The sequence below is a fragment of the Salminus brasiliensis genome, chromosome 13 (assembly GCF_030463535.1).
Source record: "Salminus brasiliensis chromosome 13, fSalBra1.hap2, whole genome shotgun sequence".
NCBI lineage: Eukaryota > Metazoa > Chordata > Actinopteri > Characiformes > Bryconidae > Salminus > Salminus brasiliensis.
In genome coordinates, this window is record NC_132890.1 from 817,747 (window position 1) to 844,969 (window position 27,223).

Consider the following 27,223-nt stretch of genomic DNA (forward strand, 5'->3'; position numbering starts at 1 on the left):
TGGATGGTCAGGAGGACAAGGAAGCTCTGAGGAGACAGGTTCCTTCCACCACAGCACACATTCTCCTACTGTGGCTGGACAAAAGCTTGGTAGGTTCTGTTGTTCTGCGCTGCGGCTCCAAAAGAGTCTGCAGGTCCAAAGAGTTCATACTGTTCTTTGTTCTTTTCATTATAAAACACGTTCTAAATTCTGTTTTGCTGAGCTGTGTTCAGAGCAGTGAAATATATGGATGTGCACATCTGACTGATTTTCTTAAGAGCTAGAGCAATGGTGGTCGACTGGGCGGATAACTAATAGGCCAAAACAGGGGGTTCCTGGCTTTTGCTGTTTGTGGCCCCCACAGCCAACTGCTAAAGCTTTCATCATCCCCCAAAAGTATCAAGTTTGACTGTATAATTGTACACATATTTGTATGTATGAATATATTTAAAAATATATATTATCATTTAGAGATAATTATCACAACATCAATGTTTGTCTTATTTAAAAGTATTTGATTTGTTTAAAAAAACAACAACAGAAACTCTACATGACTATCCACTAGAGGCACACTGCCCACTTTGTTTATTTATTTTCTCTTTTTTTCTAAATGAAATTGTTGTCTGTTACAATTAACCACACACAAGAATCAATCGTCTTCAATACCTTTACCTAGAGAGTATAATTGTGCTGTAATCCAGTACAGATGTTTCCGACCCTACACACTCTGCTGAGACTCCAGGCTTGGTATCCAAATGTAAAAACAGTTACTGTGGTCAGCTCTGAAAAGGTGCAAATAACCACTGTGTACCTCTAAAGGTCTGTCAACATTATTTGACAGTGTTTGTTACAAAGGCTTCAAATAGAGATCAGAAGCATGCTGGGATGTTTTCAGGATGAATAAAAAGGTTCACAGTTCAAGGTAAATCCAGCTATCGTCCATCATGAAGTTTCTACAGCAGCCCATACATAAGGTCTATACCTCAAGTGCAGTAGACTGTACCATGGGGCCTCTGTGCAAGGATGGGGGGGGAGGAAGGGGTTCCACTGGGGGCTTCTGGGTTAGCAGCCCACCCACCAGTAATGAGAGACAGCGGGTGAAAAAAAGCGGGCCTCCAACCCCAACCCCCCTTTCCCCTAACCATTTTACTTCACTACATTCTGCAGGGTTTTCCCTGATGTCCTGCCACCATCCATCCGTCTCTCATCTTCCTATCCTGTCTTCCCCTTCCCCCTTCTTCACCTCTCGTATTCTCACTCCTTCTCTCCATTCTGTCTCTCCTCCTTCTCCTGCTGAGCAACACGTGCTGACCACACAAAGCCGCTCAAAGCAGGCACAACTATCAGACTCGTACTCGCTAATGAGATCTAATCAGAATAGACGGAGGTGGAGAAGGAGTGTACATGAGTAATAAGACGTGAGAGGCTCGAGGGGTATAAGAAAAGGAGTGGAATTAATGTAGGAGATGAAAAAGGAGCAGGAGTGATTAGTAGGAGGGGAATAAGGGAGAAAAAGAAGAAAGGGAGGGAGGGAGGAAGAAAGAGTGCAGCTGGCAGGATCCGAGCTGAGGCTGAAGCCTGATATTAGAGACTGCTGTGTTCTCCCAGCTCCAAACCAGATGCTCTAGAACCCTGAAGCAGCCTCCATCTGGAGAGGGATCAACACAGAGAGAGAAAGAACGAGGGGATGTAGGTTAGGTTCTGTCTATTGTTGAGTTTAGTTCTGCATGTAATTCCAGTTATCAGAGAAGAGCGTTGTTCTGGTATCTGAGGAGAGAAGCAGGCAAGGAACATGGCCCTAAGTCATGGAGTGCGACATTGATTTTTACAAACATTTTGCATGGCTTAAAAAGGTAAGACTGTTCACTGATGCTTTTTCCCCTCTTACTTCTCTTTGTTTTTAAATTTGCTTTAAAATGCTCCACCTTGATTGTCTTGGTGCTTCTCAGATTGCTGAAAGCTGTCAGATTACACATCCTTTTGAGTTTAAGGTGAAATGAATGTACTTCATGGTGTGAGATGAAGTTCTAGGAGTTATAGGAGCTCTGAGAACCTCTGATAGTTCATTTGTTTAGCATGAATAGGTGTCTTAGAAGTCGCTTTGTGAATGGAGGAGGAGCTTAATAGCACACCTAGCTTAGGGCATGAAAGCAGAAGTCATTACAAGGTGATGAAGATGAGCTCCAGGTCCACACAGAGTCTGCTGTGTTTGTAGAAGTTTTGCAGAATTAAATTTAACTCCATGCAAGTTTGACTTGCCATCAGTGGCCAGAGTCCAAGAGAGCACAATTGGCCATACTCTCTCTGGGTGGCTAGATGGTGCTGTCTTCCCTCATCACTCTTAAGAGACATATGGACCATTATTGATAGTGTCTGACTGGTGGACTTCTTCTTGCTCATACACACCTATTAAACCCGTTAAATTAACAAGCTGTGTTTTAGTAAGGTAATCACTACTGTGATCACTATGAGCAGAAATGATAACCCCTGTTATAGAACTTGATGCTAATGATACTGAGGCCTTTACATATCGTATGCTGTAGACATCCTTTTGCACTCAATTTCAGTGCTCACTACACACCAATTAGCCATAACATTATGGCTATGCTGTTATTGTATTGGACTCCTTGTGCTGCCACAACAGCTCTGACACTTTCAGGCATGGACTCTACAAGACGTCTGAAGGTGTCCTGCTGTGGTGTCTGACACCAAGACTAACATAGGCAGCAGATCCTTTAAGTCCTGCAAGTTGTGCATCAATAGGTCCTTGGAGCTCAAGCCCCTGTGCCAGTTTTGGTTGGTACTGACCACTGCATACTGGGAGCACCTCACAAGACCTGCCAGATGTTTTGGAGATGTTCTGACCCAGTCGTCAAGGACTGACTGTTCACTTGTTGAACCACCTCTTGACAGGAGCCATTGGTACCAGATAATCAATATCATTCACTTCACCTGTCAGTGGTTTTAATGTTATGGCTGATTGTATAACTAATCTTAAGCAGTATCTCAGATGAATAGTTTGTTATAGGCTGTTTACAGGTTATGCAGTATTTCACACATCACTGGCAAATCCCTTAAACTCCCACATTCCTATTGCCTGTGCTGGCCGTTAAAACCCGGCATTTGAAAACTAATACTTCTTAAGAAGCTGTGTGACTGGGCCAGTTTTAGAAATGTGGGCAGGTCTGAAGTAAGGCTTAAGTAGAGTCTCTTCATCCTCCACACAAATAGAGTCAGCTATTGAGGGCTGAAACTGGAACAGCTGATGGATAAGGCCTCTCTGTAGGGCTGTCAGGAAGCACGGGTCACTGCTGCTCTGGGCCTCTCAGTTTACATGCTTTAAAATGGACAGATTTCTCCTGACCACTCATAGTTTCAGTAAAAGTAACTGTAGCCATATGTAAATGTAACACTATCTGTGGCTTACTGTGGATCGACAGGTCAACCTGCGGGCACTCGGAAACAATGAGAGCTATCAAGAACGTCTCTCTCGACTAGAAGGAGATAAGGAATCTCTAGTGTTGCAGGTAGGACATATGTGTGTGTGTGTGTGTGTGTGTGTGTACTATGTATGTTTTTGTACAGTTTTATCAAACCTTTAACTATATTGGGGTTCTTTGAGTGATGCTGTAAAGGAAGCTACTTTCGGTAATCTACAAAATCATGCTTGTAGGAGAGATGTGATGCTCAGGGTTCGGTCTTTATGCTCTGAAGGACTGATTATGAGGGTTCATAACTTCTCACTCTCAAACGATATGTTACATAGTTTCCTGAATCAGAAAAGTACAGCCTGGTCTCAAGAGGAATGTGTACACAGAGCATTTCAGGATTTGTACAATGTGTAATAAATAGTCTGATCCTCGTACGTCCAATCAAACATTCTGAACAGAGAATGATGCAAAGCAACCAGTGAAATTATATCACTTAAACCTAAACCTAAACCTAAACCAGACCTACTACACCTAGCACTAAACCTACACTTAACCTACTACACCTGAACCTACACCTAAACTTAACCTTCTACACCTGAACCTAAACCTACACTTAACCTTCTACACCTGAACCTACACTTAAACTTAACCTTCTACACCTTAACCTACACCTAAACCTAACCTTCTACACCTAAACCTACACTTAAACTTAACCTTCTACACCTGAACCTAAACCTAAACTTAACCTTCTACACCTGAACCTAAACCTACACTTAACCTTCTACACCTGAACCTAAACCTAAACTTAACCTTCTACACCTGAACCTAAACCTAAACTTAACCTTCTACACCTAAACCTAAACCTACACTTAACCTTCTACACCTAAACCTACACCTAAACCTAACCTACTACACCTGAACCTACACCTAAACTTAACCTACTACACCTAAACCTACACCTAAACTTAACTTACTACACCTAAACCTAAACCTAAACTTAACCTACTACACCTGAACCTACACCTAAACTTAACCTTCTACACCTGAACCTAAACCTAAACTTAACCTTCTACACCTAAACCTAAACCTACACTTAACCTTCTACACCTAAACCTACACCTAAACCTAACCTACTACACCTGAACCTACACCTAAACTTAACCTACTACACCTAAACCTACACCTAAACTTAACCTACTACACCTGAACCTACACCTAAACTTAACCTACTACACCTGAACCTAAACCTAAACTTAACCTACTACACCTGAACCTACACCTAAACTTAACCTTCTACACCTGAACCTAAACCTAAACTTAACCTACTACACCTGAACCTACACCTAATCTTTTTTGAGATCTAGGCTGGGTTGTGTGTATTTATCAAAAAGCGCCACCAGTGTGAAATGATTCTGACTCTGATCATTTTAAGGTAGCTACCAAAGAATAGGCCCTAAATTAAAACTCAAAAATAAGCCTAAGGATCACTCAAGTAGAACTTAACTAGTCTATTAATGACTTTGCAGTTCAAATGAAATCATGTATTAAAAAAAAGAAAAAACAGGGAAATGAGTGTGAAGAACCTTTTAAAGGTTTAAAGAACCTGCACCTAATGTAAATGTTCAGTTCTGTACAGATAGTTTTGACTTTAGTATTAAACAATCTTTATTAGTTTTACACTAAACAACACTGTGTTCACAGTGAACATCTAAATAAAAATAAAGGTTGATTGATTAATTGACAAAGTTTTCATTACTATATACACTATTATATAAAATATTACACTAAAAAATGATTTAAAAAAACATGACATTTAAATGCCACCATGTCCTGATTTTATATAAACAAAGTGTTTAATTATCTGACTCATTAAACTGCTGCTAATTATCTGCTGAAATATTCAGATAGTGTGCATAAGCTCGAGCATGATGTGGTTTTAGTTTCATTATAAACCCCCAGCCGTGCCCCTTTGAACAGCTTGGCCTTCTGAAGGGCTGGAATAAAGAGTGTGTGGTTATTAAGGGGTTCTCTCTAAGATCTGAAGCAGAAAGGCTGATGCTACTCCGCTCTCTCGCGTCTTTGAATGGATGTAATTGTGATTGAAGAGCACCTGCACCTAAGCCAAGTGCCAGGAACAGACAAGCAGCCCGTCCGTTTGCTCCACTGGATTGAGAAGTACTGCTGGTGCTTTCAGCTGGCTCTGAAGTTCGTTACAGTGACTTGCAGCTAAAATGATTGTTGAAGGTTTGGGGAAAGGCTTGCTTGTCTTTCTCAGGATTAGCAGCTCAGAATACATTGTACTGTTTCAAAATGCACAAGACTGGGCCTGCTCGGGCTTTACTGTTGACACACTTTGAGTGTCTCAAATACAGAAACAGGTCTGGAGAACAGGTGAGACCAGTAAAGAATACATTCACTTTTCACAACGCAACAATGTTCTGTCATTATTTATTTATTATTTTGTACTATTTAAAAAATTACCCTGTTATAGTAATTAAATCAGATAATAAATAAACTGTTTAATATAATAATCATAATAAACAAGTGCTTCCTCTTAAATCTGGTGGTGCCCTTTTAAAATTAGGCACTATGTCTCATATACTTTTTTTTTATTTTTATGAATACTTATTGTTTTATCTAATGGTTTTATCTGGCTATTTGATAATAAATATGATCAAATAAAAATGTTTGTATTATTACTTCATTTTGTTATATATTATTTCCTTTATTTTTAGTTAATTTGTTTTTCAGGTAGCCATGTTGGTGTTTTTATAATTGATTCCATTGCATTCTTCTTTTATTTCAAACACACTGTAAAGGTCTGGCTGAATTGCAAATTATGGTCTTTCTCAGTGTACATCTAAATAAAAATAAAGGTTGACACAAAGTTTTTATTACTATATACACTATTATATAAAATAATAAAACTACACGCATAAATATAGTAAATATCATACCAACAACATGTCTTTTTATTAGTACGCTTATGATAATGTCTATATTATTTATATTGTACCTGAAAACAGAGTAAATAATGCTAGTGGTGCTGAATGGGGGAAGTGCTGACTCAGCTGCTGTCTTGGTGGGGTGGGAGAAGTACTGTGGTTAATCTCTCTCTCTCTCTCTCTCTCTCTCTCTCTCTTTGTCTCACTCTCTCAAATGCATATACAAACACACACACAGGTGAGTGTGTTGACAGACCAGGTAGAGGCTCAAGGAGAGAAGATCAGAGACTTGGAGAGTTCATTGGAGGAGCATCAGCACAAGCTCAACTCCACAGAGGAGATGCTGCAACAGGTAACCCTGAGTTTTACTGTAATACAGCTCTCCCCCTGCCTCAGTCTCACTGCTGGTATATCAGCCCACAGTTACAGAGAGAGCTCGGTTTCGTTCTTCCTGTGGAAGTTCTCACTCTTCTGTAAATGAGGTGGAGAAATCAGTTTGAGAAATCTCTGAAAACTCAGAGCTCAGCTCAGTGAACTGTTTTGGTTTCTGGTTGTTTAGTCTGTCTGAAGTCTATCTGTAACGGAGGTCTACAGAGACTTGCTGGTGGACTTCTGTGTTCCCAGTTCTTCTCATAAACCTTTTTATGCAGAGTTTTAGTTATGGATCTGATCATTAATGTAATTGTAGCCTGTGGTCGTGTCAGATGTTTTAGTGCTATCTTTCAGGAAAATCAGCAAACATCTGAGTTTTGAAGCTTCATGGGAGGAAATTCTTGTGAGATTGCAAAGTGTCAGTGCTCACATCACCCTGACAACCCAAATATTTGAAGGGGGTTGTGGTGATCCAGCGTTTGGATACTACTGCGCTTGAGCCCAGCCTGGGTGGAATAGATCCAGATAAATCAGGACAGGTAGCAGCTTAAGCTTCAGGTTTTCACCCACCAGACCTGGAGGTGTTTCACAAAGCAGGGATTATCAGTTCAGCAAGTTATTGGAGTCTAATGTTAAACGTGTTTGATAGGAGAAGAGCAAGTCCTATCAACTCCTAAGGTTTTGGCCAAAAATGATACAAATCCGATATTATAAAACTATGAAAATTGAACAGCAATCTAAAATGTCCAATATTACTGCCCACTTCTGAATTTAAGCTATGCTAGTTCTCAGTTATTACATAACCTGGCTAACTTTGCTTTATGTAGTTTTGCAAGTAGTTCAGGCTGGATTTGTTGTCAAATCTCAGGTGTCCTAAAATGACTGTTTACACCTGGCATTAACATTGTACTACACAGTACAGCTATCAGTCAATGCTAAATATAAATGCTCTGTATATTATGGCAGATATTTTTACATCAGTTTATGAAGCATAGTATAAGAAAGGCTTCCATAATTTATAAACGGCAGCTGTTTTCTTATGAATCAGTCAGGTCAGAAAGGATCATTCCATGGCATACAAACACTGTAGGAACTCAGACAGTAATATAGGAGCATATTTTCCTGGCATGTTTTGATATTATACAGCTTTCTTCCATGGACAATATATTTATTGGGGAGAACCAGGACAAGAGAATGGGTCCAGGGTCAGTTTTTCCCCTAGAATTTTTTCTATTTGCTGTGAAATATCTTTCCAGTATTTCTGCAATTTGATGCATAACCAGAGACAATGAGTAAGACTTTCAACATCTACTATGCATTTAGAACATTAAATGGAGGTGTGAAAATTAGGGTGAAGGGAGGATATGTGTACTCTATGTAATATCTTAAGTTGTAAATTACTTTTTTGCATTATCTCAGATAAAATGCATGATAATGCTATCTGTAAACAGGCCCTGACAGTCTAAAGGCATATCTATTGGATCATCTAATCATTTGGCTTAAGTTCCCCTTTGTGAAATGCCTTCTTATCTGAAACACTAGATTAGATAACTGATGAGCAGACAGATAAGAGTCTAAAAGCATTGTGATCGAAATGATGAGATCACTCATTCAGGTCAATAAAAGCAGAGAAAATGATTCTAATAATCCAGCTGTCAGAACTTTCACCTCACAAGAGAAATACAGTATTTACTGTCCACTAAGATGGACCTTCATTTTGCGTCTGATCTAGAAATGAAGGCGTTGGACTGCTTGTGCAAACCTCGTTTTTCTGCAGAGTTAATTGCACATTTCTATTTTATTTTCGTTCCTTTTAAAAGTGCTGCTCCTGATTGAATCTACAGCTCTGGCTTCTCTGATGGGAAGTATTTTTAGTGCGTTTGCCTGAGATGTGGTCATTATGAGGTTTTGGCCTTCAAAAGTAAATCTCATTCCAGTGCAGCTCTAATATTTTCCATGTGGAGCTTCTGAAAGGCACAAAGCGAGCTTAAAGCTGAGCTGCACGGCCGAGCGTTTGACATACTTTCTTGGGCCGTGCCACGTGACAGAATTACACTCGCTGTTTAGAGTCACCTTCTCTGAAGTCAATGAAGTCAGTGTGTTTTCAGACGGAGGGTTAAAGTCCAGACTGTTGTTTTAGTCACTGATATTCGGTGTGACTTTTATAAGTGTTTATATGAACTTCTTTTGGTAATGACGAAAGGCCCACAGTTCTCAAAGAAATGGAAAACCACCTGCTAAACCTGCTAAAGCTGTGTTTCTGCCCATGTGGTGGACCATTCCAGGTTCAGAGGAACTTTTCCCTCCAGCTCTCTCTCATGTGTCATTCGCTCGTAGAGAGGGGAAGTAAATATAGCGCTCATAGTCTGTGTATATTTAGCCAAAGTGAAGCCAAGTCTCACCAGACTTCAGGGATTTGTTTGAAGCCACCGAGCAAAGGTTTCTAAGCAAAGAGCTTTGCGTTGAGGTTCAGACGTGTGTCTAAGTGTCTGTACGGACTTGTGTAGGAGCTCCTGAGCAGGACGACCCTCGAGTCTCAGAAACTGGATCTGATAGATGAGGTTTCCTATCTGAAACTGAAGCTGGTGGGCATGGAGGAGAGACAGAACCACAACGTGGAGAGACAACACAAAGCTGAGGTACTGGATTTTTTATAGTTTTAAGACCCATTATTCAGAAACTATTGTAAAATATTTTATAGTTTATATTTAAAGTGGTCAGTAACTGTTATGATATACAATATGCAGCTTTTGTCATTTCAGGATAAGGAATTGAAGTGTTGGGCCTTTATGGTTTAAAGAGTTAAACCACCAAGTCCTGGACAGTCTTGTAGGCTGTAAAATAAAGTGCTATGACTAATTTTCACTCAAGCAAGACCTGGTAGCTTAGCAGTTTGAGTTTCGCGGGATAAGGGATTTTTGGAGGCAGGGTCCTCATGGCAGTGAGTGAAGTGCCTCGTAACCACAGGTTCAGGTTCAAAACAAACTCATGGGACATTGAAAACTGAGATTATAGACCAGGAGATATTTCAGTTCCCCTACACTGTCATTGCATCCTGAAGTAAGGAACATTCCTTTTTTCATTTCTTTACTGAACCTCCTTAAAATGATATATTTAAGTCTAGAGATGGTGTAATGCTGCTTTGGCCGATATTTCATAATGTTTTTTTTTTTATTTAAGCTTTAAAATAAGCTGTTTGTAACTGAAGCCTTCTTTTTGGTCAATCATCTAAAAGAAGGTTATTCTGCCTTTTCAAACACTCAAACCCACAATAAATCACTAATTAACACTATAAACAACTGATCTATGCAGATAATCTGAACATATACTTGTTATAGAGCATTCTCTGTGTTCTTGAGGGTTTATTCTCATTAGATGGTACAATGATTACAGTTTTCTGAAAGAGCATCCCGTTCCTGTTCTGTGTCAGAGTTAATGGCTATTGTGACAGTAATGGATGTTGTTTGTTGATGTTAAATATATCTATACTGTGGTGTGTCTGAAATGTGTGTTTACGTAATTGCTGGGTGGTTGCCTGCCTCCTATATGCTGTAAATATGTTGACTCGAAGTACAGAACATATTAGTGTTATAACAGTCGTAATAACAGGACATAATAACTATATCAGAAGCAGTCCTTCAGTCAGTGTGATACCGTTTCTGCTCGCTGGATGTTTTACAGTTCAGATACATGCTGTCTGACTCGAGTGTTTGATAGAGTGGTTGTTGAAGTTGATCTATATTTTAATCTGGACGCTACACACACGCTCTATCAAGCCTCTGACAACTGCTGGGCTTCGTTCAGAATGAAAGAATGGCAGCAATCCGGCTCTGAGCATTCTTCTGGCATGCTGTCCTCCAGTCAGGGGGTGGGCAGGCCCTGGCCCCTGGCCCTAGTCCACTTTGCTGGGCTCTATAGATAGCAATCAGCGAGCAGTCATGTTGTCTGCTGTGCTTTCTGTCTCTCACAGTATCATGTGAACTTCCTCTCGTCAGTCATCTGATGTTTACACTGATTGGAATGCAGCTGGATTTCACTTTGCAACAAAACAAACAACCAAAACTGAAATTGTAATTGTTTTTAGGGACGTCACTATTGATCATTTTAGTAATATTTTGGATTATTGTGATTACTAATTGAGTAATTGAGTGGCTTATAAAATAAATAAGACTTGTAGAGATACTGTGTTATATATATATATATATATATATATATATATATATATATATATAGAGAGAGAGAGAGAGAGAGAGATAGATAGATAGATAGATAGATAGATAGAGAGAGATACACTTAAGATAATAGTATAGTATAACTTTTAGAGATTTCAGATTAAAAAGATAATTTAGTAAGTCTGTGAGGGCCACTAATATATGGAATAATAATATATGGAAGCATCCTTTGAGTTCTGGCAAATGAAAAATTGTAGGATTGTTTAAAAGCATTATCAGCATAAAAATTGATCACTGATAAATCACTGGAGGTCATTTTGCAATTTGCATATTTTTCAGTTTAATTGAGTAATCAGGACAGCCCTAGTTATTTTATGCTTCACATAGGAAAGCTGTACTATATAGACAAAAGTTTGTGGACTCCAGCTCATCCAATGATTCTTCTTCCAGTTTGTTCCTTTTAACTATATCTACTCTGCAAGAATGGCTTTATGCACAATTTTGGAGCATTGCTGTGAGAAGGATTTGATTGCATTTAGCCCCACAAGAGCACCAGTGAGGTCAGATTATGGCATTGAATGATTAGTGCTGCTACTCCAACTTCAAAATCCAAATCCCAAATGTACTGGATGGAGCTCCATCACTCCAGCAAACACAATTCCACTGCTCCATATCTAAATGCTGAATGACTTTATACCCCTCTAGTCCACGCCTGGAATGGGTCACAGTGAGAGTCCTGTTCTATTTGACAGTGCTTTTCTATCGACATTGTATAAACCCTGTGCATCTAAAAAGGGTTCTTGAGTGAAAGCAGTGGTTCTTTATAGAATCAGAATTCAAATAACTATTTGATTAAAGCTTTTGTAGATGGTTCTATGGTTTGATTTAGCACCAACAATTAATCCACTATTGTAAGAATCAAATGACCTTCTTTCAGTGCTATGTAGAACTATTTAGCTTGGACTGTGTGTATCAGCAATGGGTACGCCTTACTGCAGCTGAATTTGCTACTAAGGGTTAGGGTTTTTAATTTAATAGAACTACAGATGAATTCAAGGAGTGTGTTTTCAGACCCTGATTGTATAAACACAACATTTTAGAGCTGGTTCACATTTAGATCCTGAGTGAGTATATCCTGGAAAAGGGATATTGCCATTTGGCTCCTAAACAAAGATACTTCATACTAGAGAGCTTGGCTTGCAAAAAATAGGTCAGGGAAGTGTTTACCCAGGCTGTTGGGGATGATTTCCCAAGACCATGCCAGTGGCAGTACCTTTGAGACATTCCATAGACCGTACTGCACTGTGTTTTCTCATTGCGGTTCCATTCTCGTCTTATTAAGGTCTTGCTGAGTGACACACTGAGCACGGCACTGAAGTATTCCAGCCAGTAAAATGTTAGCTAGTAGCATAAGCCAATGAGCAGACTGTGTAACATGAAGGAACCTTTTGGATTTTATGTGACCTTCCTGAAATGAGCATGAACACACTTCCACATGTACAGTGTATGATGAACGTGTCCTGAGTTCCACGTCTCTTCCTCTTTGCCTCTTTTTATCTTTTATATCCATTTAGTTTTTCATGCCTGCTCTTCTGTCCGATTCTTTCTCTCTGACAGAGCGTAGTGAATCTGATTAGCGAGCTGCAGGAGCAGATGTGTAGGATTCAGCAAGAGCTCTCTAGTAAGATCCAGGAGAAAAAGGCTGCAGAGAGCCGGGAGGTGGACCTTGGACAGGGTGAAGAAAGTAGCCCACCTGAAGCTCCTTTAAACGAATCAGAGCAGGCTGACGACAGGCCTGTGGTGGCACAGGGACATGGAGGTTTAGCTGAAGAGCTCTGTCACTGTGGAAAAGAAAGTGTAGGCACTGTTTTGCTCTTGAAAGATTGTTGGAATGTGGAATAAACCTGCTGCATTCGCTGTTTCGTCTTGTGCTGACCACTGTAATGTTTTAATCCCTGTTATTTATCTAGAATAGCCCGCTTTCATCTTGTGATACTGCACTGTGCAAAAGTCAGAGATAACCCTTTTAGCAATCCCAGTCAAAATGGAAATGTTTCAGAAGATTAGATATAAGATAATCCACCTACAAAAGGAAGAGAAAAGTTCCAAACTGGAAAAATGGTGATTCCAAATCCAGAAGAGATCAGATAAACAGCCTTCAACAGCCTTTGCTTTTAACAAAAAAAGACACAGCTAAGATTTTCAGAACAATGGACTCAGAACAACCAGACCTCAACATCATTGAATGTGTTAGGGATGACTTGGATCCTGAGAAGTAAAAATCTACACAGAACTTTGGAGAAGAACTGTGGAAGAACTGAAAGAGAGTCTCCAGAAAAGACTGGAAGCTGCAGGTAAAGGTAAAGGTGGTAGCACAAAATACTGAACTGGATCTTAAATTAATGAAGGGTGGTCTCTGAATTTTGCCCGGTAAGCTTGGTAACTAAGGTTTGGAGTAATTCTGGATGTTGGTCTATGGTGTTTTGTGCTACAGACTATTTGCATGAGTGTGATGCTTGACTAAATCTCTCATAGCTTGAGGTTGGGTCAGACTCAGGTCCTGCAAGACCTCAGAATTGCACTGTTCTTTCACAATTAATAGAACTAATCAAAGCACTACTCATCATTAGTGGGCGTGGATATGTTGTGCAGTTATGCAATTCTATGCTTATACTGTTTTTTTTCCAAACAGGGTTTGCTCCAGGAACTGAGACTGCTCAAAAACAAAGTTGATGAGCTTGAGGATGAGAAGATACAATATGAGCGGAAGCTCAAAGCTACAAAGGTACTTCCACAGAACTGCCATCAGCCTTAACATTAAAACCACTCCCAGGTGAAGTGGCAGATTATCTATCAAGGTTTGATCTACACATTAGGCAGCAAGTGAACAGTCAGTTCTTAAAGCCGATGGAAGGTGATCCTAAAAATCAGAGAGCCTTAGACAACAATCAAACTCGACAACCATCAGACAGGTCTTGTGGGGTGTTTTTTGTATGCAGTGGTCAGTACCTACCAAAAGTGCTCCAGGTAAGGACAACCAGAGAACCAACCACAGGGTCATGGGTGTCCAAGACTGACTGATTTTCATGGAGGTCCTCAGTGCACAGATACATCATCCCTATTACCTTCTCGATCTCATGGTACACTTACTGTAGTCTCTCTCTCTCTCTCTCTCTCTCTCTCTCTCTCTCTCTCTCTCTCTCTGTTCTCCTTCTTTTTTCTCTCTCTCCTCTCTCTCTAGCTGTCTATCTCGTACTCCCTTCATGTGTGTTACCAGTCTCTGGTGACTCAGTTGTCTAGTCTGAGGCTGACGGTGGAGCAGCTACAGGTGGAGAGGCAGCAGTGGGAGGAGCGCAGCAGGAGTCTGCAGGTGCCCCCTCCTCCACCTCCTCTCCTACCTCGTCCACTTCCTCTCCACCTCCTCCACCTACTTTACCTTTTCTCCCCGACCTCCTTCACCTGCTCTGCCATCTTCTCCACCTCATCTTCCTCATGCTCTCTCACCTCCTCTTTTCTAGTTACACCTCTTCCACAAATTCTCTCAAATTCTTTTTTCCACTGAGGTTCTAAGCATGTTCCAGATAAGTGCACTGTTTTTGATCAAAATGACGTGGATCATCATCTCCTTGGTTCTATCACTGTGTCCATTTCTCATCATCCTTCAGCCTCCTGTCTCCCTTTACAAACACAGATGACTCTATTGGGGTAGTTCCTGTGAACGTCCCAGTTAATGAAGCTACACCTGCTGTGTCTCACCTCCAGGCAGAGATCTCAAGTCTGCAGCAGCTTCTACAGTGTAAGAACGCTGAGATCGAGAGTCTTCAGGCCCAGCTGCTGTCCAAAGCCCCAGTGTCTATGGACAATGCAGAGAGAGGTACCTTAACCCCTTCTATTCCTACATCCAAGCAATCATATATCCACTCCAGTCCATCCATCCACCCACCTGCACATCATTCCATTCATTCATACAATCCTTACATCCATCTCTGTCCACCTATCCATCCATCCATCCATCCATTCAGTCTAGATTCAAAGAATCCTCACTGTGCCTTATTAATCAGTCTGATAATGACTGTAACCAGCCTACAACTTGTACACCGGTCCAACCATCTTACTGCTTAAAACTGTTAACAAGTAACAACTGTTAACACTCTCTCGGGCCCTTTTAGGAACACCAATATCCTCATACTGAGTAAGTCCTCCATTTGTTCTCAAAACATATGTTTGGAAATGTTTCTTTGAGGTTATTGTTCATGTTGACATGATTGAATCACACAGGATTCTTCAGGAGCACTATCTTGCTACCAATTTCCCATTCTACCTGGATTAATCCTGCTGGATTAAGAATAACTGGGAAGAACACTGAACTCACTCTCATGTTCATGAAAGCAGTTTGAGAGACTTTTGCTTTGTGATGAGGTGCAGCATCATGCTAGAATAATGAACTGTGGTAATTAAGGGATGGTCAGCAACAAAACTCAAATTGTCTGTGGCACTCAAGTGATGATTAATTGACATTACAAGGCTAAAGTGTGCCCAGAAAACATTCCTAATACCACCATACACCCATACACCACCTTCTGATAAAATGATGTACAGGTGTTCCTAATAAAGTGCTCAGTGAGTGTTTTCAAAAAGACATTAGGGGAAGGTTTGTTCTTCATGTACTTGCATGTATTTGATTATGGTCTCTTTTTAAATTATGATTTTTGAGTATCTGGCCATATTTTCACTTTGAGGTCCAATGATGCAGTGTAATACAGAGGTATTCATATTCAGACACTGAGAATATACTGACTTATCTGTCCACACAGTAGGGTGTCATGTTTGTGTTGTGTTTGTGCATGTTTGTTTGAGGTGTCTAACAGCATCTGTGTGTCCTCCCCACTGCTCTCACCATTAGAGGAGATATACAGACGAAGGCTCAACTCTAAACGTAAGATTTTATCATATTTGGTTATTGCCCTATCACATACCCACACAACAATGCAAACAACACAGTGCCCCTACGTGCAGAAGAGACCTACGGCTAGTGCATACAAGACATGTATTTCCTCCTGCTCGTCTTTTGTACTTTCTCACTCTTCTGCTTTTGTCTTTCTTTGCATGCAGAACTGAAGGCAGTGTTTAAGCTCCTGCCCTTTCCATAAGCTCATCTAACTGCCCAACAAAGAACACTTGTCACTGTCAATTCTTAGATCGAGACAAGTGCTTTGTCACCCTCCACCCTCATACCACGTCTCTGAGGAGCTCTCAGTGTGTTATGATATGTGTGTAGGGTATATTAAATATATTATATACTCGGGCTGAAGTTTGTCCTTGGCAGAACTCAGAAGGATTACACTGCTTATCCTCTCAGCAGAGCTGCTTCTGTACAGTAACTGAATCAATAGCAGTCTGTACAACATAACTTTCCTTCTGATCTTCCTCATGTTCAGAGGGAATCTGATCTGTCTGGAGGCCTGAATCCTGTGTGTTTGTAATAAAATCCAGATTACAGTGGAAGCATGTAGAACTGTTGGTGGAACTGTTTTAGACCTCACATTAAGATGTTCACTTGATGTCTTTCTCAACAGATCAGGAGTTACAGAAGCTAAAAACAGGGATGGAATTACTGATTGCAGACAACAATGAAAAGGTAATTATAGTGAGAAATGCAAGGCCTTAGGCTTTCATTTGTAGATTAATACAATGTGGTGTGGATGAACTTACCGATATGACCATTTTGTGATTAATTCAATATTGATCATTTTAATAAGATGATCTAAATACAAATATCAGTATGTATTTACACATAGTTAAACAAACTGTAATATTTGATTTTAACATTTTTGCTATTGTCACTATTTCGTTTTTATCTTTTGGCTGTCAGAAGAAGTCCTATGCAAATATTCAGACACCTCTTGTTAAATCACGTGGTGTTGATGACATATAGAAAAAAAAAATGTGTTAAATGTGTGAAAATAAATAGACATTTTGTACAAAATGTGCAGAAGATATGAATATTAAAGTTGAAGATGGAAAATGGAGATATGTCTGACTGATGACCTTTTTATAGTAAAATTTTATTTCTGGTTTTGTTGACTCAAAACAAACAAACAAACAAACACTAAACAGAGAATATAACAAACAAATAAACAAGCCAGCCCTACAATTGAAAGTGCATTTTAATATACCAATGCTGATAAATCCTGGATCAGACCACTTATTAAGTAAATATTAGGGCTTTCAGTAGATAAAATTACTAAAAAAATAATAGTTTGAATAATAATGTAATATTACAACATGCAAAGGTGACAGTTATTTAGATTAGATTTAATATGATTTTAATTGCTTATCATTTTTGAGGTGTAGTTCTGATTCTGGATGTACTGGATGAAATCTTTCATACTTTGCGCAACTCTACTGAATAGCTGTCAGCCTGTGCTGTACAATAATCTACAATATTATATCTGTCAAAACCTCATGTCATCACACACTGGTAAGTGATAGAGCAAGGTAAAGCCATTTTGAGCACACAGACGTTTGTGTTTGACCTAAAGCAGATGACTCTCAGACAGCACCGTTTTCAGAGTTCCAGCCAAAGCCATTTCCTTCAGCCCAGTCTTATAAGTGCAGGCCACTGCCAAACCTCCTCATGGACTCACAGTAAGAGAGACAGGGCAGAATGTGCCCCAAAGCACCACTTCAAAATGCACCCATTCGTCTGAACTCACTGCCAAATCCCTGCTTCCCAGTTTAGCTAAAGCCCCACCTAGCTCTGCTGCCATGTGTGTTCGCATACAGTATGACTGGGACGAAGACGCCTACTGTCAGTATGTGTCTCTACAGATTATTGCTTAGCTGATTAAACTGATAAGTAATACCAATCTAAAAACTGGAGAGAATGTAATTTCAGTAGTAATTACCATTTGATGTGTTTTAATCAGTCATAACATTAAAACCACTAACAAGTAAAATGAGTAACTTTGATTACTGTGACAAAGACCAAACTGTGAGGGTTAGAACATCTCAGGCAGGTTTTGTCAAGTGTTCCTGGTATGCCATGGTCAGTACCTTCCAAAAGTGCTCCAAGGAAGGACAACTTGTGAACAGGCAACGGGGTCATGCACTCCAAAGCCTCATTGACGCTCATGGAGGTCCTACCTCCCAACTTATAGGCCTTAAAGGATCTGCTGCTAACAACAGTCTTGATGACAGATAGCTGTTTTTCTTTTCTTTTTTAGGATCGGCGTATAGTGGAACTTTCGCTCCTGCTGAGCCAGTGCAGGCAGTTTAGGGATGGTACGACCTTGGCTCAGCGTAAGTCTAATCATCTGAAGTTTGCTGTGTATTCCACAGTGCTCTAACAAAGTTACATGGAATAGCATTTGTTATGCCTTATTTCCATTCTAACTCATTTCAAAAAGATGCCTGAATTAGAAGTAAGTGGCTGTAATTATTAACCCACGTTTGACTGCAGCTCAACAAGGCAGCTGTGAGGAAGAGAAGCAGAATGGAGGAGTGAAGACGAAGGCTGTCACTCTGAAGCCTCACTCCGAGGTACAGTATAGAATGTGACGACGTGCATGTGAATAATTCCACAAGCTCTTTGCTGGAGAACATCTGCTTTGCACTCTTATGTGTAATTGTCTTTCTTTAAGCTGACATCCAGTGCTTCATCTCCACTCCTTGCGTCCTCAGTGCCCAATCAGATGGAGACCGAATCCAGGTACACAGATCTCACATACAGTAAAACTCTTGAAGAGCATGTAGCATTTCTGCAGTAAATGTAGTTTTCTTTTTATACACCCATGAGCCAAATCATTAAGACTGCCACTTAATACTGATGGTCATTTTCTCCATACCCCAGCTGACCTGAAACACTCCACCAGTCCAGCTGTTCTGGAGATGCTCTGACCCAGTCACTGGAACATAATAATTTGACATAATAATAAGTTGCTAACATACATCGATGACCTTCATATCTACCCCTATTACAAGATCATCAACTTTATTCGCTTAATCTATGATGGTCTTAATATTTTGGCTTATCTGGGTATAAAAGCAGAAAAAGTGTCCTAGTTAAATGCTATCTTAAAGATTTATGAATGCAAATAACTGCACTGTCGTCTCAGGTCACATAAGAAACATCTGTCCTGCAGCATGGAAGACTTGAAAGGTGGAGAAACACAAAAGGTTAGCTGTCTTTAAGAATCAGGAGGCTGTGCAGACTACAGCGAGCAGCGAGTGTATACTAGTTTCTCTATTCTCTGATCTCATTTCTGATTTGTCTTCCAATCCATAGACTCCTGTAGAACCTGTTTCTTCAGAGGAGGTAAATTCAATCAATCATCAAATAATTAATCAATCAATAAACTTGAGTACATTTGGGGAGATCCTCATTTACAACATAGTCAAGGTGAAACAGAGGAATTTTTATATTATAAAAAAATTTAAGCTCCACTTACTTATGCATCAGGACATCTGCTCACCCATTGTTTCCTCCTAAATCCAGGGGATTTACAAAGCAGATGCTTTCGTTGGAGTAACTGCTTTATACCCTTCTAGTCCATGCCTGCTATTAGACATGATGTCTAGAAACATGTGGACATGTTATGTACAAAACAAATACAATTAATTATAATAGTTACAAATAGCAAAAATGTTAAGATAAGTCAAATGAATTATTCTGTTAATGAACCCTGATAAAAGCCCTTTAACTATAAACACTATGAGCATCAGTGCTGTATCTAATTATCCAGATGAAGGTGTTTCTGTGAATGTTTTACTGAATGAAGGTATTCAGGTAATCGAGTAACCCAACAGATGATTTTAACATTTATTTTTATTATCTAATCTTTTCCAGAGTCAAATCTCAGAGCAGCAAACAGGGAAATCTTCTCTAACAGATGGGGGAAAGAGTGATACCTCAGAAGCAAGATCTCGAGAAGGCAGTGAGGACGGAGACCTCAGCCTACGTATGAATCCTGTCACACACAGTCCATAGACAGCACTACCATTTAACCGTCAGCTCTCTCCCCATTTCAGCCAGAAAACAGTAGTTCATTAAACAGGAGTCTTATTATACCTTTACATCAGACCTCATTCTCCAGTATCTCCCTAATAACTTTCTTAAATTAGATCTTGAAAGACGTCCTAACAGAAAGTCTAGGTCAGATTCATGATGTGTTTTAAAGAGCAGAATTGTTCACAGTCCCACTGTCCTTCTAAACTGAACACATCCCTAATAAGAAAACACTGGTGATTGGTCAGAATTGTCATCAAACTTTATAAGATTATAATTAGGATTGTTTTATGATTAATATTTAAATAATAGACCCAGGTTTGATAAAAAAAGAAATAAAACAAAAGAAAAATCTCAGTAATTTCAATAACTCGAATGTATTCTCTACTGTATTATTTTATATTACATTATAAATATTTAATTATGGCATGTTTGCAGAATTAGCTATATCTGAACTAGATGTTTGCCACATTTGCTCATTTCCAATGTAAGAGTTTTTAATTATTGAAATACAAATTCAGAGAGGGGGGATACAGAGCCTACATGTGTATTAGTCCTCATAGACACTTTTATAATCACCTGTGTATTCTTACATTTGTTCTTTAATTGAAATAATTTTAAGGAAATGAATTCAGCAGTCTGAAGACATGAACACCTCACAGTTTATCTGTTCTTAATCTTGCCTGTGCTCCTCACTGTTGCCTCCCACCTCAGTGCTGCTGTATCTAACTCTGTCTGATGTGATGTGATCAGACTGTGTGTGTTCTGCTCTCTTCTTTTTCCATGCTTTCTAATCTCTGGGCTATGGCTTGAAGGTCGCTGCAGGAGTGCGAGTGCTCCAGTTTTAGGTAGCTACTGCTGCTAACTGCTGTCTGCTGAAACTCTTTGAATGTATATTTCTCTGGCCTCCACCCTTTCAGCAAATGAGAAACACTTGCCTCTTCTACCATACCAAGCTTTACCCCCTCCTTTGATCAGGTAGCATGGAAGGGGCTCTCAGGCAGGGTCAGAATCAGCCCTGTCTCCTTCATTCAGTCTCAGCCTCTCTCTCTCTCTCTCTCTCTCTCTGTGGCTACAGCTGCTTTATAGCCTTAACCAGGGACAGATGCTTGGGCGTTTGTTAGTGTTCAGGCCAGATACTCACAGCTGCACGTTCACTGGGCTCTTGGCTGTGCTGTGTTCTGTTCACTAGTATAACCAACATTGCATTGATTGGGCTTTCACTGTTTGACCACTTTCCGACTGTGTAATAGCTCATTTTAATATATCTTAATATAAAAGTCTGCTAAATATAATATATATTTAAATATAACTGTTTAAACACTTTATATCAAGAAACATAAATTGGGAGTTACATAAGATCTTGTTCTTTATTGAATAAAGCCTGAATTACACATTTCTAATCGAATTATTAATATCCATTAATCTTTATTCAGTATGACCTTTGTCAGAAAATAACCTATAAGGGCTGTTCTATGGAACTCACTAATAATTACAGCATTATTTGCACAATAAATATTGTTGCACAATAAATACTTACTTAATAATGTTACCACCCTGTTACACAGATTATTGCACCTGAACTGACCTGTTTCTTATGTAAGTTTAACAATCAGTAATATATCAAGAAGTATTCAGTGTTCTACAGTAAGGTCCACCCATCACTACGTACAGATTAGAATGCACTAAATAAGTGTTTATTGAGTCATATTGTTTCACAAATGTACTCTCTATTCATGGTTCTTCGGTTGCAAATACCAAATCTGTATGATGTCAGTATGAGTTCAGTTCATTTTTGATTGTTAAAAGGGTTAAACTAACATCTGTCCAGCTTGCATGCTGTGTACTGGTCAGTTCATGAGCTATATAGGACACAGGACATAACAGTGTGATAAGAAAGAGTAGATAAACGGAGATGAGAACAAACATACGGCAGAGATTTGCCCTGATTGCTTCAGAGTCCTACTTGAACGCAGAAGTGTTCCTGAAACATGTGTGTTTTATTTACTTTTATGCAGGAAAGACAGAGAGAATGGAAGACACCAGCATGTCTGATCCTTCGCCAGTGTCTTCTGGAGTGGATTCTGGACAACAGTCTCCCGTCTCACAGGAAAACATGAAGAACAAGAAGAGCATACGCAAGTTGTGGGGAAAGTGAGTGTGCACATCTGTGCTGGTGTCATTATTGTTCTGATAAACGCTGTTCTTGCTCATGCAAAACTCTCTGTGTTTAGGATCAGAAGGACTCAGTCAGGAGGTCTGCAGGGAGATGACCTAGAACCAACCGAATTCAGAAGAGGGGGCTTCAGAGCTACAGCTGGACCCAGACTGGCTCGGACGCCAGACTCAGGACGTTCAGTCCGGTGAGGGCCTACGGGCAAATTTTCATTCAAACAAATATGGAGTTTGTTATATTTTACCATCTGGTCACCAGCCCAGAATGTGAATTACTCTACAACTATTCTTAGATGCATTCAATATGGTGTTCCACACCACATCATGATAGATACACTATGTCTAAATGTTTGTGGACACCCCTTCTACGTTGTGCAAATATACACACACAGTTTGTCTGGTCCTTGTGGAGAAGTCTTGCCAATAGAATAGAATAGAGTCTATAGAGTCTTGGGAGCAGATAAACCTTTTGTAATACCCTTGATTTTAGGAAGAATCAATAAATGAGCCGGCATCCCAATACTTTTGTCCATATAGTGTAAGTGTGAACATTGCTTGTATAGTACTGAATATTGGGAATTTCCTTTCTCCCATTTCAGAGACATGACCATGCCCTTCTCTAAGTGGACCACAGAACAGGTGTGTGGTTGGCTGGAGGACTATGGACTGGGTCAGTATGTTAATCTTGCCCGTCAGTGGGTGGTCAGTGGTCAGACCCTACTCTCTGCCACACCACAGGAGTTTGAGAAGGTACACCTTTCCTGAGACACCTATTATACCTTACAGTACACCTTCTGACACTACTAATTTATTCAGAGTAACTGACGTCTTACTCCAGCGTGTGGTTTGTGTATTGCTGTAGGAGATGGCGCTCAAACATCCCCTCCACAGAAAGAAGCTGCAGTTGGCTCTCAGGTCATTCAGCAACAAATCAATGGAGAAATCCTCTGAGCTTGATCACATCTGGGTTACACGTATGTATTCTAGTAATGGAAATGAGAATTATGGGTGCTAAAGCGCAAAACTTTAAGACTGTATTTTAAGGGTCATGATCTTTATTCTCTGCAAATTGACTGAAGCCAGGATATGTTGACTAGGTCTTCAATGCTCTGCTCACAAGTGCATTGTTTTATAGCTGCAGTTGCAATGGTTCAGTTGGACAAGCTTTAATGTTGACCTAGTGAATGATTCAGAAAATTTACATCTAAAGTTCTTTTACTTTAAACTAATTCCTTTGAAGTAAATTCAGCCGTGCTATATTAGATAGTGGTGTCGAAAAATGCATTTCGCAAAAATGTCATGCAAGCATTGGGAATTCTACACTTCACTATATATATATATATATATATATATATATATATATATATATATATATATATATAATAAATCTGGGTATAGATGATTCCTAACATGTACTGTTTGCTATAAAACATCCTTCTGTATTAACCAGCTAGAAAAAAGAATAACACTGCAAATAAATAGAAATGGTCCTCACGCACTTTTATTGAGCTACTGTAAATTATAAGTAGTCCGGTTTACAGCAATAATAGCTAGAGTGTACATGTTCATGTTTATATGCAGAGTACATAAATGACAATCTTCATTAAAAATGTTCTAGACTCAATTCAGTTTACTTTATTCTGAAAAATATCTGTAAGTTTTCTCTTGGTTTCTGAACCAGGGTGGTTGGATGACATTGGCTTACCTCAGTACAAAGACCAGTTCCATGAGAGCAGGGTTGATGGTAGAATGCTTCAGTATCTGACAGTGGTAAGGCCAAACTGCAGCTGTTTCCCTCAACCCCTGACCATAAGTGATGCTAATGCAACATGAAAATGCTTTTGTGAGTGACCTTTTGTTTCTTCTTCCATTACTTTCACCTTCTTCTTGCAGAATGACCTTCTGTTCCTGAAAGTCACCAGTCAGCTCCATCATCTCAGCATCAAATGTGCCATACACGTCCTCCATGCCAACAAGTTCAACCCCTACTGCCTGAGACGGAGACCAGGGGACGAGGTGAGAACTTCAGTGTGTGTTCAGGTGAATGCTAAGAGTCACAAATGTCAAAGCTGATGTAAAACTTTCTGTTCACATGCTCCAACACCGAGAAGAGTGTACTGCACAAAGTCTCTCTCCTTTTTTTACAGAATAAAACATCTCCCTCAGAGGTGGTGCAGTGGTCTAACCATCGGGTAATGGAGTGGTTGCGCTCAGTGGACCTGGCTGAGTATGCCCCAAACCTCAGAGGCAGTGGAGTCCATGGAGGCCTCATAGTGAGTTCTCCAGGGAAATCTTGACCAAAGAAACCAAAAAAACAAACAACCTCCCCTTTTTGCATAGGCCCTGGTTAGACCTGGAATAAAAGCAGTATTGTGCAAGAATAGGTATTTCTTGCTCCTGGGTTCCCCCTACTGTCGGGAAATGTAATTTGCGGTTTGGTTTTGCGGCAGTGATTTTGAAGCTGTTATTATTATGTAAAAATGCTACATAATGCTGATTTAACATGCATCATGTTATCTGCTAGTGAACTCCTAAATGAATGGAAGATGCCAAAGGAACCTAGGAAAAGAGTTCTTCTCCCCTCTGATAGACCCTGCAGACGCCAGTGAGCGCAGATAGGTGGAACAGACCACGCTCTGGGCGTTCACTGATTAGCAATGGCTCGAAAACTTTATAAACTTTACTGTGCTGTTAAACCAGCAACAGACATGTTTACATCTGTCCGTACAGCTCGAAAACACTGTGGCGCTACTGTGTTATTGTCAGGGATGCTTTAGCATTTACGTTTACATTTACAGCATTTAGCAGAGCTCTTCTCCAGAGCGACTTTCAGAAGTCGCTTCACTGTTTACTGAAGAAGAACCTCAGCTAGTTTAAATAGACAAAAATTCAGATCCTCTAATCCTAGACTCTACTAAACACAAGTCAATATGGAGACCATAATACTCTACTCTTCACCCAAGTCCTCTCAGAAGAGGAGGGTCTTCAGTCTGGGGTTGAGGACAGCGAGCGTTGGACTCTGCTGTTCGGACACCCAGGGGAAGCTCGTTCCACCACTTCGGTGCAGGACAGTAAAAAGTCTGGACGCTCGTCTTCCGTGGATCTTAAAGGATGGCGGGTCGAGCCGAGTCGTACTTGAAGCTGGAAGGGCTCTTGGTGCAGATCGGCTTTTGACCATCGCCATCAAGTACGGAGGGGCTGGCTGGTCCAGTCTTGGCTTTGTAGACCAGAGTCAGGGGTCTGAATCTGATGACCTGGGCAGCAGCTACAGGAAGCCAGTGAAGAGAATCAAACTTTAGCATTTACCTGCAAAATAGTTTCCAACCCTGGTCCTAGAGGACCCCCATGCCCTGCACATTTCAGTGGTTTCTTACTCAAACACACCACCTTCAGCTCAGGAAGGGCTTGTAAATTAGCTGATTAGCTTGATTAGTTGTGTTGGTAGTAGAATAAACACTGAAACGTGCAGGGCAGGAGGGTCCTCCAGGAGCAGGGTTGGGATCCACTGATTTAAATGATTAGATTACAATGCAGCCTTAAGACACACTCCACCCCATTCACACTTATAGGCCTACTTAGTGCTTGAATCGCCCAAGACAGTGTTAATGGCAGGTGTGAACAGGGTCTGGCCAGTTTGTACAATGCTAACCTGAGACCTGTATGTTGTTAGTCTTTTTTCTAATTTTCTGATGGCCACTGATTACTTCTCTTTATTTTAAATTCAGATTTTGGAGCCTCGGTTTAATTCTGAGACTTTGGCCATGTTACTAAACATCCCACCTCAGAAGACCCTCCTGAGGCGGCATTTAGCCACCAACTTTAACAGTCTGGTGGGACTCCCGGCCCAACAGGAGAAACGAGAATATGCTAATGCTAGTGGACACACACCACTCACTACCACTGCCAAAGTCCGGGTATGACAAACACACTCACTCACACACACTCACACACACTCACACACACACACACACACACACACACACACACACACACACATATATTTATTAATGTGTCACTTTTTGCTGCTTCTGTTTCTCCTCATTTCAGCCAAAGAAGCTCGGCTTCACTAACTTCAGCCACTTAAGGAAGAGAAGACCTGATGATTCAGCAGACTACATCTGCCCAGTGGATGTTGGGATTTCACCAGTTTTGAATGGCACCCCTCACCGGCCCCAAGGAAGCTTCAGGGGACTGAGCCCCATCGTGGACAGAGATTTGGATAGACTGGATCAAGTCGGCTCAAAAAGCTGATCTTCCTCCCTCTGAACTGAACTCTCAGTCACCAGAACCAACGCCTCCTCAGCACGTTACTCAGCGCTTGTCCCTTCAGCTCCTCTCGGACGGAGAGCTGCACAGTAACCTTAGAAAAGGATTCTCAACCGATTCATCTGGATGTGCTTTAGATTGAGGATCACGTGGACTTCTCACAAGTGAAGAAACTCGTAACTGTAATTATTTTATTTGTTGTTTGCTGGAAACCTGAATTAATTGGTGGAATGATTTCAATGGAGAAACCTTCACTATTATTGTATGATTACAAGTATTAAACCTTCAATCCTCCAGGTTCTCGTTTTCTTATCTTTCCCTTTCTTTCTGTATCTCAAAACTAAATGCTTCAATCCTTATTAAAAGAATAAATTAAGCTGTACTTTCTCATCGAGTCGAATCATCTTACCATGACTTGTGTGTAAACTACTTTTTTTGGGTTCAGATCACATTTGATTTGATTTGATTTGATTAAATTAATAAAAATAATTAAATTAAATTAAATTAAATGACTGATTCTAACTCGGTTTACTCTGATTAGTGATTACATACTGACAAATGGTTAATGATTCAAATGTTTCAAGCAGATGCACATGAAATAAGGCAAATCAATACGGATGATACTTTTAGTTTACTTGGCTTTGAAGTAATTGTGTTTTATGATGTTACACGATGTGTTCAATAGAACCACTTCACACATCAACTCGGAGCTCTGATTTTAGGGTAGGTCCTATGATGTAGAGAACCAATCACAAGAGTTCTTAGATGTTATGAATTTGTAAGGGCTGGCGTTTGTGGTGCAATACTGCCCTCATCTGGCTGGTGAAACACCTGAAGACTAAATAAATAAATAAATAAATAAATAAATAAATAAAT

General features: G+C 40.1%; 1 protein-coding gene across 3 annotated transcripts; it reads left to right on the forward strand.

The window, feature by feature from the left end:
• On the forward strand, positions 1–26,637 carry ppfibp2a (PPFIA binding protein 2a). 3 transcript variants are annotated; one of them, XM_072694604.1, is made up of 23 exons: positions 1–89; positions 3,420–3,506; positions 6,594–6,707; positions 9,235–9,366; positions 13,592–13,684; positions 14,662–14,773; positions 15,803–15,835; positions 16,476–16,537; positions 18,126–18,201; positions 18,362–18,441; positions 18,543–18,610; positions 19,017–19,077; positions 19,187–19,216; positions 19,748–19,859; positions 21,925–22,060; positions 22,141–22,269; positions 22,681–22,831; positions 22,944–23,055; positions 23,763–23,851; positions 23,975–24,121; positions 24,229–24,354; positions 25,807–25,995; positions 26,129–26,637. In XM_072694604.1, the coding sequence occupies exons 3-23, from the start codon at positions 6,696–6,698 to the stop codon at positions 26,330–26,332; spliced, it is 2,154 nt and encodes a 717-aa protein (XP_072550705.1). In that variant the 5' UTR covers positions 1–89; positions 3,420–3,506; positions 6,594–6,695; the 3' UTR covers positions 26,333–26,637. The 3 variants fall into 3 exon arrangements, with proteins under 3 accessions (XP_072550705.1, XP_072550706.1, XP_072550704.1); XM_072694605.1 differs by having other exon boundaries at positions 23,975–24,097; XM_072694603.1 differs by lacking the exon at positions 1–89 and adding an exon at positions 1,592–1,832.
• The last annotated feature ends 586 nt before the right edge of the window (positions 26,638–27,223 follow it).